Source organism: Astyanax mexicanus, chromosome 14, assembly GCF_023375975.1.
Source record: "Astyanax mexicanus isolate ESR-SI-001 chromosome 14, AstMex3_surface, whole genome shotgun sequence".
Lineage (NCBI taxonomy): Eukaryota > Metazoa > Chordata > Actinopteri > Characiformes > Acestrorhamphidae > Astyanax > Astyanax mexicanus.
This window is the reverse complement of record NC_064421.1, coordinates 34,776,033-34,788,603: the sequence shown is the minus strand read 5'-3', so window position 1 is coordinate 34,788,603 and position 12,571 is coordinate 34,776,033. Positions and strand designations below refer to the sequence as shown.

General features: G+C 43.6%; 1 protein-coding gene across 2 annotated transcripts in view; it reads right to left on the bottom strand.

The window, feature by feature from the left end:
• asap3 (ArfGAP with SH3 domain, ankyrin repeat and PH domain 3) overlaps window positions 1-12,571 on the bottom strand; it is a 50,604-nt gene that overhangs the window by 9,294 nt on the left and 28,739 nt on the right. For both annotated transcript variants that reach the window (XM_022668599.2, XM_049463894.1), the window contains exons 11-17: window positions 11,489-11,558; window positions 10,882-10,969; window positions 10,081-10,129; window positions 4,256-4,419; window positions 3,877-4,010; window positions 3,025-3,116; window positions 96-273 (exon numbers count right to left, since the gene is read on the bottom strand). In XM_022668599.2, coding sequence (XP_022524320.2) covers window positions 96-273; window positions 3,025-3,116; window positions 3,877-4,010; window positions 4,256-4,419; window positions 10,081-10,129; window positions 10,882-10,969; window positions 11,489-11,558 — 775 coding nt within the window. The remainder of the gene's footprint in view (window positions 1-95; window positions 274-3,024; window positions 3,117-3,876; window positions 4,011-4,255; window positions 4,420-10,080; window positions 10,130-10,881; window positions 10,970-11,488; window positions 11,559-12,571) is intronic.

Sequence of the window (12,571 nt, the reverse complement as noted above, 5' to 3'; positions counted from 1 at the left end):
GCAACAACAGAGTCCCATCACCCATCAATCAGCTGCACTTTACTCATTTTACTAAGAGTTTGAAAGTTTAAAAAAAATGTGTGTGTGCTTGTTACCTGATCCGGTATGGCTGCAGGTCTGGCCAGGTCCTCTCCCTCAGCGTGAAGCTGCAGTAAAGCTGTGAGGTCTCTGGACTTCACAGCGTCGTACACACGCAGGGGCTCGGACTGTTCTTTAGGCAAAACGTAACGTCTCTCCACGTACTTCGCAGTAATAAAATCCTTACGGGCATTCCTGATACATGCACACATACACACACATATACACACAAACACAGGGCACAGAGTCATCTATATTCAATATTATATAATAGATGTAAAAAAAACTATATGTAATGTGTCCCATATTCACTACAAATACTTTACATTATTTGGAAAATGAAATTGTACTACTGTATACTACACACTCACATATATACAACTATGCACTCAGAAGGAAGTTATTTAAAATAAAGATAAGAATTACCAGGAACAATACATAATAAAAATACTGATATGGGAAATATTTTTGAGCTACACATACTAGGGGTGTCACGATTCTCTAAATCCTCGATTCGATTTCATTTTCGATTTGAGGGTCACGATTCGATTCGATTCTCGATTTTCTTGTTTTTTTTTCTTGTTATTATTTTATGCCTCATAAAATTTAAATAATATATTTATTATTATTATTATTATTATTATTATTATTATAAATATTATAAATATTATTATTATTATTTATTAAGATATATATGGTAATGCCATCTAGTGACTTTTTTTGGTAGCAACAGTGTGCACTATTAAAACAAGCAGTTTATCAGAGCTGTGTGTGGATGGCTGGTGAAACTGCTCATTACATGAAGCTGCAGTTCTTCATCCAACCACTAGCAGCAGCAGCACCCCGCTCTCTTCACTCAGTCACTACTTCAGTACAGCCCAGCCACGGGCTACAGAGCTCAGCCAGTCCGTTTTTACTGTTTCTGTAAACAAATAAAGGTTTTAACCCCACTAACCGGATAATACAGCTCACTACAGTTCATCTTTCAGCCCAAGCAGCTAACAGCAGCAGGTTAGAACAGCCGACACGGAGTCACTGCTCGGATTACATTATAAACAGGTCAGTTAGCGCGCTGCTAACCTCAGGATGTTTATAACTACGGAGTTTAGTGGACACACCACGGCCGCCAGGTAAGTCTTTTAAAGGCTACTGAAGACTATTAAAGGCTATTAGAGTGTAACCCCTGGCTCCCAGGGGTTACAAGAGGTTATTGAAAGCATTATTGGGGGGCAGAAATCAGTACAGGCTGGTTAGATAAGTGATGTGGGTATTGTCTTATAAATATTTACACATAACTTATATCTCTCCTGAAAAGCTTTTATTTTAGTCAGAAACACGCTTGTGTTTACTTTATCTGAGAGAAAGATGTTTTTTTAATTCAATGGAAAGCAACAGGTGTAGTCAATTATAAGTTTAAGATTTTTAATCCACCTCACTGTGATCTATAGTCAGTGTTCTCAAGTCACACTGACACGCATTTCAGCGAGTTCACACGCTCTCACCTGCGCGCACCCACCCCTCCGTTAGATACAGATACAAAACCTGCGCGCCCAACCCCCGCCCCCCCTCCCCCGTTGGACAGATAAAAACAGTGATCACACTCCCGCCGACTGCGCTCATGCAGTGGCTATCTCTATTTAAATGAATAGGATGCGCTGTGTTGGTGCCGCGCCATTTGCGTAGCGCGCTGCGCTATTTGCGTAGCGCGCGCGGGAGGGATCGTCGATCCTCTTTTTGACTTCGATACTCGAGATCGTGACCTCATTTCGATTCGATTTCGATAAAATATCGAGATCGTGACACCCCTAACACATACAGAAGCAGTGTGTAATGATTTAATGCATCTCTAATGCAACATGGCAGACGCCTCAGTGACAAAGTTCCTAATAGCTATGTGTCTTCAAGGCAAGCATGAAGATGCTAGCATTATCGGTATATGAGCATTGTCATGTTGGAACAGTGCACCACAGCGTACATTCAGAAAAGTTACTGGTTGCAGTACCATATTAATGTATTGTATAAAATTGCATCCCACATCACGACACCAGCCCTTCTGGACATGCGACACATGACAATAAACTGTCTGTCTTGGCACTGACCAAACTGCCTCTACACTAGGTTTTCATGATACCAAAATGATGACTTGACTCAATACGATACTTGCATAAATATCTGTGTATACTTAATTTTAAGTAAGAACTAATTGATTTTGTATTTGCAATCATTTATCTGATTAATCTTTTTAATGATACACAATACATGCATATGGCAATCACTATTTCTAGCAATAGTAATAATTACCTTATTTTTTACGCAAAATAAGGCGCACTAGATTTTAAGGCGCATTTTAGCATTCAGCAGGTCTCGCCGCTGGGTGGTGGTGGGGGTGGGCGTAGCTAACTTAGTTAAATAAATCTAAGCTATGTAAACAAAACTGTAACAAAATGAGCATTGGACGTTAATCTTCACAGATTTCTCTCCTGATAACTGTTTATTTGGGTGAGTAAAGCACTTCCGTTTATTTAAAGTAAGCTGTTATTTAAAGTAAGCCGTAAATTTCTCCAGCACTAAGGCTGGAGCATTAGCAATAGCGGCTAACCGCTTTTTACTCGCAGAATAGGCTGTCCTGCAGGGAGAGGAGCAGAAAGTGCTGCTTGCACACTGCCCCTCTGTGACACTCATTGGAAATACTGTGTATATATATATATATATATATATATGTAGAATATTGACATCTGGCATGTTGTGTAACTATTTCCGCATGCGTTGCTCGACCATTAGTTACCCATAGCAGTCGAAAATTTTAATACTTTAATTTTTTCTTGGTAAACTTTATCTTTCAACTGAATACAATTAAATGAGTGCAACAATAGTTTTGATGATGAGTGCATGCATCTATGTGTATTAAAATATGACAACTATGCTCAGTGTTGTTGTGGAACTCACATGCCGCTGGTTGGTAATGGTTTTATTGAGTCATCTCTCAGGTTGGCCTCCATGATGTCATTAAACCTGTTGTTACCGATACTCACTGCAAGCTGTGAGGAAACATAGCAGGAAACAATTTCAGCACAAATCGCACTTTAGATTCTGCTGATCTGACACTCATTAATAAGATTAATTAATTTAATTTAATTTTGCTAGTTAATTTTCTGAGCCCATAAGATACAAATACTAATCAGAAGAATTGTATAAGCATGCACTGTGTACTGTATACAAAAGTTTGGCCAAAAGTTTGGACACACCTTCTCATTCAATGCGTTTCCTTTATTTTCATTACTATTTACACTGTAGATTCTCACTGAAAGCATCAAAACTATGAATGAACACATTTGGAACACATTGGAGTTTTATGTAATTAACAAAAAATGAGCTGGCCTCCACAGTCCTCGGACCTGACCCCAATCCAGATGGTTTGGGGTGAGCTGGAGCACAGAGTGAAGAAGGCAAAGGGGCAACAATTGCTAAACACCTCTGGGAACTCCTTCCTTCAAGACTGTTGGAAAATCATTTCAGGTGACCACCTCTTAAAGCTCATTGAGAGAATGCCAAGAGTTAGCAAAGCAGTAATCAGAGCAAAGGGTGGCTATTTTGAAGAAACTTGAATATCATTTTTTTTAGTTTTGTTAAGTATATAAAACTCCACATGTGTTCATTCAGAGTTTTGATGCTTCAGTGAGAATCTACAATGTAAATAGTCATGAAAATAAAGAAAACGCATTGAATGAGAATGTGTGTCCAAACTTTTGGCCTGTACTGTATGTGTGTGTGTGTGTGTTTGAGTGACTGTGTGTTTACCAGTAGTTCTGATGTGCTGAGCATGTCAAGTGTGAGCGACTGGATGCGTGAGTAATGAACTCCGAGCTCTCTGTGGATTCCAGAGCACTCGATGCAGGTCAGAATGCCCAGATTAGTGGACAGCCAGCTGGGGTCTGCAGGTGAAGGAAGAGAGGGTTACATTTCAGATAAACAACAAGAAAGCAAAAATTTAAAGCTAAATCATACTACAGGGAGCTCTGCCCTCAGTCTGATTGGTTGACTGGTAAATGTTCTAGCTATCAGTGTTATGTTGCATAACAGAAGCTGTGTTTTACTAGCAGCATCTACCTAGTTTACTAGCTGGCCACTTTATTAGAAACACCTACATCTATGAAAGTGTGTTCGTGTAAGTGTGTACCAGGAGCTCCACAGTCGCAGCATGCCTCATTCCCCGGCAGGTTTCGGAGTCCAGCAATGACTGACCGGGACAAGTCCTGCAGGCCACTCCCCCACTGCTGCTCATCACCACTGAGAGCCGTGTTCAACGCAGCGTCCTTACTGTTCTGCAACACCGACACCCAGCTACACAGAGAAAAGAGAGTAAATATACAGCTCTGGAAAAAATAAGAGACCACTTAATAAGATGAGTTTCTTTAATTTTTCCAAATTGAAAACCTCACAAGCCATCAAACCAAGCTGATCTGCTTGAATTGTTGCAACAGAAGTAGCATTAATTTATCCAAAAGCAGTGTGTAAAACTGGTGGAGGAGAACATGCCAAGATGCATGAAAACTGTGATTAAAAACCAGGGTTATTCCACCAAATATTGATTACTGAACTTAAAACTTACTGAAAATTAACTTGTTTTCTTTGCATTATTTGAGGTCTGAAAGCTTTGCATCTTTTTGGTTATTTCTCAGTTTCTGCAAATAAATGCTCTAAATGAAAATAATTTTATTTGGAATTTGGGAGAAATGTGGTCTGTAGTTTACAAAATAAAACAACAATGTTCATTTTAATTAAACATATACATATTAATAACAAAACAAAAAAACTGACTCTAAACTCAAAACTAAAGTGGTCTCTTAATTTGTTCCAGAGCTGGATTTGCAATGTGGGATAGGTGTGGCAATGCAGCTGGTCATGGTATGCCATCCTAGTCTGTAAGGCAACCTCTTGAAAAGGCAGAGGTAGGTGGATGAACATTGCCCTGTTGAAATAGCAGTGTGTACATCTAGAAAAGATAGGGCTACTGGTTGCTCTATCCAGTATCAATCACTGAAATGAAGACCAAATTGATCTGGCATTGTACAAATTTACACAGATCTTTTGTACTTATGATGTCGAACAACAAACCATTTATATAGCTATTGAACACCTGACCGTGCCTCTATCCACAGATTCATTGTTTGTCTCCACCAAGACAAAAGTGGGATTGTCACTGGAGTTGTAGTAATGATCTGCACGCATGTAGTGCTGTGTCACACAGCCATCTGCCAGTGGTGCTGGCATTATCAGAATGACTCATGGAGGATCACTGCTTGCGTGCCTGTTGGGCTACTCTGCGCATGTCAGACAACCTATTGGTTCTCCCTCTCTGATTTTCAACGACGTGAATCCGGCACCGTTCTGGTTCGCGAACCTAATTTTAAACCGTTTCGCCGTGTTTCCACCAACTAAAGTAGGTTCTGGAACCAAGAACGTTCGTTCGCAGGGGGAACCAAAGAATACTAGGTTCTCTTTCAAGCATTCGTTTTGGTGTCTCACTATGGGATACGCCCCTTCTGCGTATGCCTCAGAAGCTCTATTCCACTACGCCAGCCAATGAGGCTGGCTGACAGCTGTGACGCTCGTGCTCCCACCCCCCGTATATAATACGGTGGCACAGCGTCACCTCCTCATTCAAAACCTTCTTCTCGCTTCACTCCAGAAGCCTCCACACACACACTCTCTCTTCTACAGGCCGCCAGTCCACAGACGGAGTTAATACCTCCGTCGCCGGGCGCTTAGTGACTTTGAAGAGAAAGAGGATTTATTTAGGTCTTCACCATAGACCGAATATTTTCCTGTTTAGTCGGGTTGTCTCCAAACAACGGCTAAACGAACTAGCTAAGCTAACGAGCCAAGCTAAGCTAAACACCAAATTAGCTTTAGCTCTGACGACACGTCAGCCACGCCAGGCTCACCTCAGTGGGAGGAGATTTGTGTGATTACGGATCTCTCCCTCCGTCTTCAGAGATGTGCGGTCCAAGCGGCAGGCAAAGCCATGGCCACTATGGTTGTCCAGGAAAGAGGCAGGTGGCTGAACTTAGCGAATCTCTCAGACAGGGAGAAAGAGGCCATACTGGATGCACCAGTTGTGCCCGGGGGCATCTTCGGCTCCGCTCTCGCGCTGATGCAGAAGCGGTGCGAAGAAAAGAAAAGGGATGATGAAGCGCTCCAGCTGTGCCTACCCAGGAAATCACAGCCTGGCCCCTCACCCCCCCCTCGCTCCACTTTCACACAGGCGGCGGCCCGTCCGACTGTCAGCTTTCGCATCCCCAAACGGCCGAAACCCCAGATGGACAAGCCGGGTCAAAGCGGAAGCGCTGAAAGTAAGGCTGCTTGGTCTAGGAAGCCCCAGCCACCCCCACAAGCTGCCCAGCCGCCCTCCAACCCACCTACGGGGATAGTGAGGAGGCAGAAGAAGTCAGCCTGATGGGTATCTGGCGCCAGGAGGGAGCCAATCTACCCCCCGTTTAGCTGGCTCCCCTCCCCAATGTTCAGGCGGAACGCAGTTCCAGCGCTCCCGTATGTTCTGTGTGCCAAACATGCCCAGTTCGCACACCAAGCACACCCTCACTCATTGTAGCAGTGATTAACATTTAGCAGTGTTAAATAAAGCAAAGTGTTTCTGTGTTTTATGCTTGTCACATGTTATGAGTCAAAATAAAACACAAAATGTTGCAAAACATAAAATGCTTAGAACAAAAGCTTCAGAAAGTTTCCCTGCTTTCTGGGCTAGAAAGCGTCAAACACGCTATCCTGACGCGGCCGTGTGGCGCATGCGCAGTGGACGGCAGTTGCAGTTGCACTCCGTTTCCGCTAGAGGGCGCGAACGCCCCATAGCTGAACAATGGGAGCACATGCGTCTTATCTCGCGAGGTGCTCAGAGCAAAGCGAAATGTCTGCAGGCTGCAGTTCAACATTCAGCCTCCCCGTTTCAGGGGTATTGTTCATTCTCCAGCCCCAGGGGAATTGGCTCACATTCTTTAGGGGGAAATTTCCCAATTACTGAAGGAAAGAGCAATGAGAGTAGCATCACCCAGACAAGTTCGGGGCATGTTCTACTCCCGGTTCTTACTAGTGAGACCTATTTTGCATTTACATGCTCTAAACAATCATTTACGGACAAGCACGTTCAAAATGATTTATTTAGCTCTGCTGAAGCTTATATTCCCACCTTTGGGCATGATGGCCTCAGCTATAGACGGTGTCCCTCTGGACCGATGGTTCATGAGGGAGTTTCGGTGCTGAGTGGCCTCGCTCAGGTTGGACCAGTTACGTCACATGCGCTAGAAAGAAACGGCGCTGATGGCTTTGTGTCAGTGGAAGCGCGAGCGCTTCCTAACACAGGGTGTCCCTATGCGCACAGTGCATGCCAGACAAGTAGTGACAACAGATTTGTCTGTTTGGGGGGGCATGCACGAAGAGAGGACAGTGGATGGCAGGTGGAATCACCGGCAGCTATATATGCACATAAACTGTCCGTAGATGCTGGCGGTTCAGCTAACACTCAGACTTTTTCTCCCTGTTCTAAAGAGATGCCACATTCTCGTGAGGACAGGCAGCAGCGGTGTATGTCAGTCGCCAGGCAGGGCTGCGTTCCCATCCGGTACGCACGCAGACTGATTTTATGGAGCAGTGTCTAACAGATTTCGTAGCGTTACGGGAGAGTAACGCTGGATCTGTTTGCGTCACTAGTGAATGCGTAGTGCCCTCTGTTTTACTCGCCGCACAATCGGAGTGCCACTCTGGGGGTCGGCGCTTATCCACGCGAATGGATGCGCACACTGTTTTACGCGTGCCCACTGATAACGTTAATCTCCCCAACTCTAGCCAGAGTAAGAGAGAGAGGTCTGACTGTAATCTTAGGGGTTCCACATGGGCCGGACAAGCATTGGCTGACGGCAGTCACGCAGCTTCTCCAGGGCAACCACTGGCCCCTCCCACTGCGCAGGTATCTACTGACTTAGGCAGGGGGGGGGCGCCTAGTCCTTTACGTCTGACCCGTGAGTGGTTTAACTTAAGTGCAACAGGCTTACCGCCTAATGTTATTAAAACCATTCAGAGTGCGAGGGCCCCCTCCACTAGGTCCCTCTATGGATACAAGTGGGGGGTGTTTGAACAGTGGTGTTCAGATAAACTTGAAACTCTGTTTCAATGTTCTGTGGGGTTATACTGTCTTTCCTCCAAGACCTGATTGATAAAGGCAGGTCTTTCTCCACAGTTAAGGTTTACCTCGCAGCTATTGCTTCGTGCCATGTGGGATTTGAAGGGAAAACAGTAGGACAGCATCCTTTAGTGTGCCGCTTTATGAAGGGGGCACGGCGGTTGCTACCAGTCTCCAAACCCTTGTCTCCATCTTGGGATTTGTCATTGGTGCTTGAAGCCTTGTCGGCAGCACCTTTTGAACCTCTGGACCAGGTAGACTTTAAGATCCTGTCTTTTAAGACAGCACTCTTGTTAGCCTTGGCCTCAGCTAAACGCGTGAGTGAGAGAGCATTTTCTGTGCACTCCTCATGTATGCAGTTTTCGCAGGGGGATACAAAGATATGTTTGCGTCCAAACCCTGTTTTTATTCCCAAAGTCATTCAGTCATGCAGGCATTTTATCCACCGCCTTTTACCTCACATAACCAGCAGCGGTTAAATGCACTATGTCCTGTGCGAGCGCTGCGTATCTATGTGGATAAATCTAAAAGCTTTAGGAAGAGTGATCAGCTTTTCGTATCTAGGGCTAAGCCGTACACAGGGAGAGCTATTACTAAACAAAGACTATCGCACTGGATTTCAGAAGCGATCGCTTTGGCATACACCAGTAAGGGGCTAGCAGTCCCGCCTGGCATCCGGGCACACTCCACGAGAGGCATAGCGACCTCATGGGCGGTCTTTAGTGGCCTTTCTATTCAGGAGGTGTGTGCAGCGGCGAGCTGGTCCTCGCCTCATACGTTCACCAGATTTTATAAACTGGACATAACAGCACCTACTATAGCACATGCGGTGCTGAGCGCCGGCTCAGGGAACACTCAGTCTCCACTGTGAGGCTTAGCTGGTTGACAGTGTGTTCAGGCAGGCTTGTCTGACAATACGGGAGTTAGGATATCCCATAGTGAGACACCGAAACGAATGCTTGAAATGCTTTAGGTTACTTGCGTAACCCCGGTTCTCTGATAGCATGAGTGAGGTGTCTCACCAGACCACCCTCCTTGCAGCGTGAAGCGAGGAAGAGGTGTGCCTGTTTTTTGAATGAGGAGGTGACGCTGTGCCACCGTGTTATATACGGGGGGTGGGAGCACGAGCGTCACAGCTGTCAGCCAGCCTCATTGGCTGGCGTAGTGGAATAGAGCTTCCGAGGCATACGCGGAAGGGGCGTATCCCATAGTGAGACACCTCACTCATGCTATCAGAGAACCGGGGTTACGCAAGTAACCTAAAGTTCCTCAGTGCAAAACGTGACCCGAAGTAAAGTTTCAGGATAAACTTGAGGGGAGAACTAGGAAGGAGAAACTCTACGGTGAACTACAGGAGGATTTATCTCAGACAGTATATGTTTGCATCAAAGCACAAGTGAAAACAAGCTAAAAAGGTTATAAATGGAGTGGAGCTGGGCGGGGGAGTGTACCGGCGTTTCATGATGTGCTGGACAGCGTGCTGGGCAGTAGGTGAGCTAACCAGATGACTGGGGCGCTGAATTCTGCCATAGCAGCGGACCAGCGCACCCTGGCTCTCCGACTCCGTCCACATTAGCCAATAGTGATGTGACATTTTGACCGTTCCACTAAAACTGGTGGAAACGAGGGCCGATTCACTGAAAAGCACCATGGTTCCGAGTTCTTTTGGTGAAAAAGCGGGATGAGTTTCTCTCCCAGATCCTTCATGCTGCTGGTGTTTGGCTTGTTTTATTACAACTGCTACACAATACATAAATTATATGTATATGTTATATGTATGAGGGGTCTGTTATAGGCAAATGCATCCTTACATCATACATTCCTGTTCATCCTCCGCCTGGAAATGATATGTGCGATTATCTGTGAGAGAAAGAGAGATAGGGGTGTGAATGGAAAGAGTGTAGGGGGGAGGAAGTGAATTCAGAAGAAACAACAAGCCAGGACAAGCCCCTAATAACACATGCTTCTCGTTATTTAACACATACACACAGACATACACACACGCAGTCAAGCCCCTCACAGCATCTGCTTTTCATTATAACACACACACACACACACTGCCTCTCACTGGTGTACTCACACACCTACATTTGACAGACAATCCATCTTGCCATACACATTTCTCCAAAAGTATCCAGACGTCTCTTCTACTGAGTGAGTTCAGCTGCTTTAATCTGATCAATAGAACGGAACTCTCTGACCTTAAACTGTGGGTTAGAGGGGTAAAAATACCCCATGTATTGGATAGTTGGGTTTACTGGAGTGATGATGGAGCTCCAGTCAATATGTTTGGGATGAGCTGGAGTAGCAGGGCTAACTAATCTTCCAACTAGAGCTAAATTTAATTGGAAATGTAAATTTTTCAAAAGTTTGTACAGTAATACATTTTGGTATATTTTTTATTTTTTATAACACTACTGGAATTATAATGTATTCATCTAAATTAAGAAATATATTGTAATATAAATTTTGGTCAGCTGACCTCACTTATGGTCTGATGAAATTGCAATGAGAGATTAGAGTCTTGTTTTCTTGAAGCTGATAAGCTACTCTTTGTTAGTCCCCCTGTTGACATCAGTGAGGCCAGAGAAAAGGTAAAAAGGTCAGCTTACGGGTCACCAGGTCAAAGCTCCTCTTCTCCTCAGGGTTGGGCCGCACCTGACAGGTGAGCAGGTTGAGTTTAGCTGGAGGTCTGTTGATCTGAGACAGAAATAGGAACATCATTATTATAGTAATATAATACAAAGCATTAGAAGAATATATAAGTATTATTAATATACATATAACATACATGTTTCAGTCAATACTTTGTACACACTTCTTCTCATTTAATGCTTTTTTCTTATTTTTTAAATTATTTTCTACACTGTTGATTGCTGGCATTATAAATTATACATTATAAATTGGTCCTCGGGTAACATTTTACATGTATTTTTTCATTAAATGTAATATAATCTATAACATTGAAATATGATGTATTTATATATATATATATACAAATACATATTGCTTTTATACTTTTCTGTATCCCTGTTTCACTAAAATACTCAAATGCTCAAATAACACTGATAATAAATACTGTAAACTAAATTTTATTAACATAATATATTATATATTTAACAGAAAAAACATAATGCATGTTTTCCTAAATGTTACTAGTTGAAGCAAATCTTAATGGTAAAATGAATGGTCTGTATGTGTGTGTCTCTGTGTGTTCACCGTGCTGTGAGAGATGGTCAGGCAGCCATACTTGACCCCGCACTTCCTTTTCTGCCACACCTTCCTGATCCTGTAAAACATGAAAAAAGCCACTGTAAAAATGAGACGCCATGATGACCAACGTCACAGTGGATGGGCGGCTCAAACCCGAGCCGGAAGCGAGTGTTTACTGTAACAACATAATGACCACTTTCTTCAGTCATCAACCACATACATCCCCCAGCAGTAATGAAGCTCTAACACACACTCGTTCAGCTCTGACTCAGAGCTGCTCTCTCTCTCTCTCTCTCTCTCTCTCTCACATCTCAGTGGGGTTTGATTTTTGAGGGGTTGAAAGGAAGCTTCCAGCCCACAACACTGACCACCCAACTGTTTAGCATGACAGTAGTTCTGTTCTATTCAAAACACACAAAAATATCTGTCCCACTTTTTATGAAGACTTCCTACTTTAAAGAACACGTACACATTGAGATGGAGCTACGGTCTCATTAGGGTGAGAGTCTTAAGTATTGTGATACTTCCAATTCCTCTACAGACTTTGTCATCATCACCAATCTCCAATTCCCAGAATGCACACCTCAATCATGTGTCTCAGGCAGCCAATCAGCACCAGATTGGCAGAGCAGCCTCACCTGTGTTTTGATTCCTTTCAGCTGTTTTACTAAGTATACATACCGCTCTGTTTGTACTGCCCTTCGTGAAGTATTGCTCCTGTTGTTTCTGCTGCATACCGAGCTTTGTCTCTGGTATTTACCTGTGCTTGTACTTTGACTACATTTGTTGGTTTAATCCTGTTGATTAAAATTACTTCTAATTATTACTGCAAGCGTCTCACTTCAGTCTGTGGCGTCATATTGAGGCGGAGCTACAGCTTTTTATTAAGATGAATATTTCTGACACTCTAAATGTGGTGATCTGTGAGTCGTGTTGTTTACTGTGTTGGAAAACTCTCAATCTGAGTCAGCAAAAGTTTAAACCACAGATTATCTGATCTCAGTACGTTCATATCCTTCCACTGAGATCAGACAGTGTGTGTGTGTGTGTGTGTAGTGGGTTTGGTTTGGAGAGTGTGTGAGTCTAGAC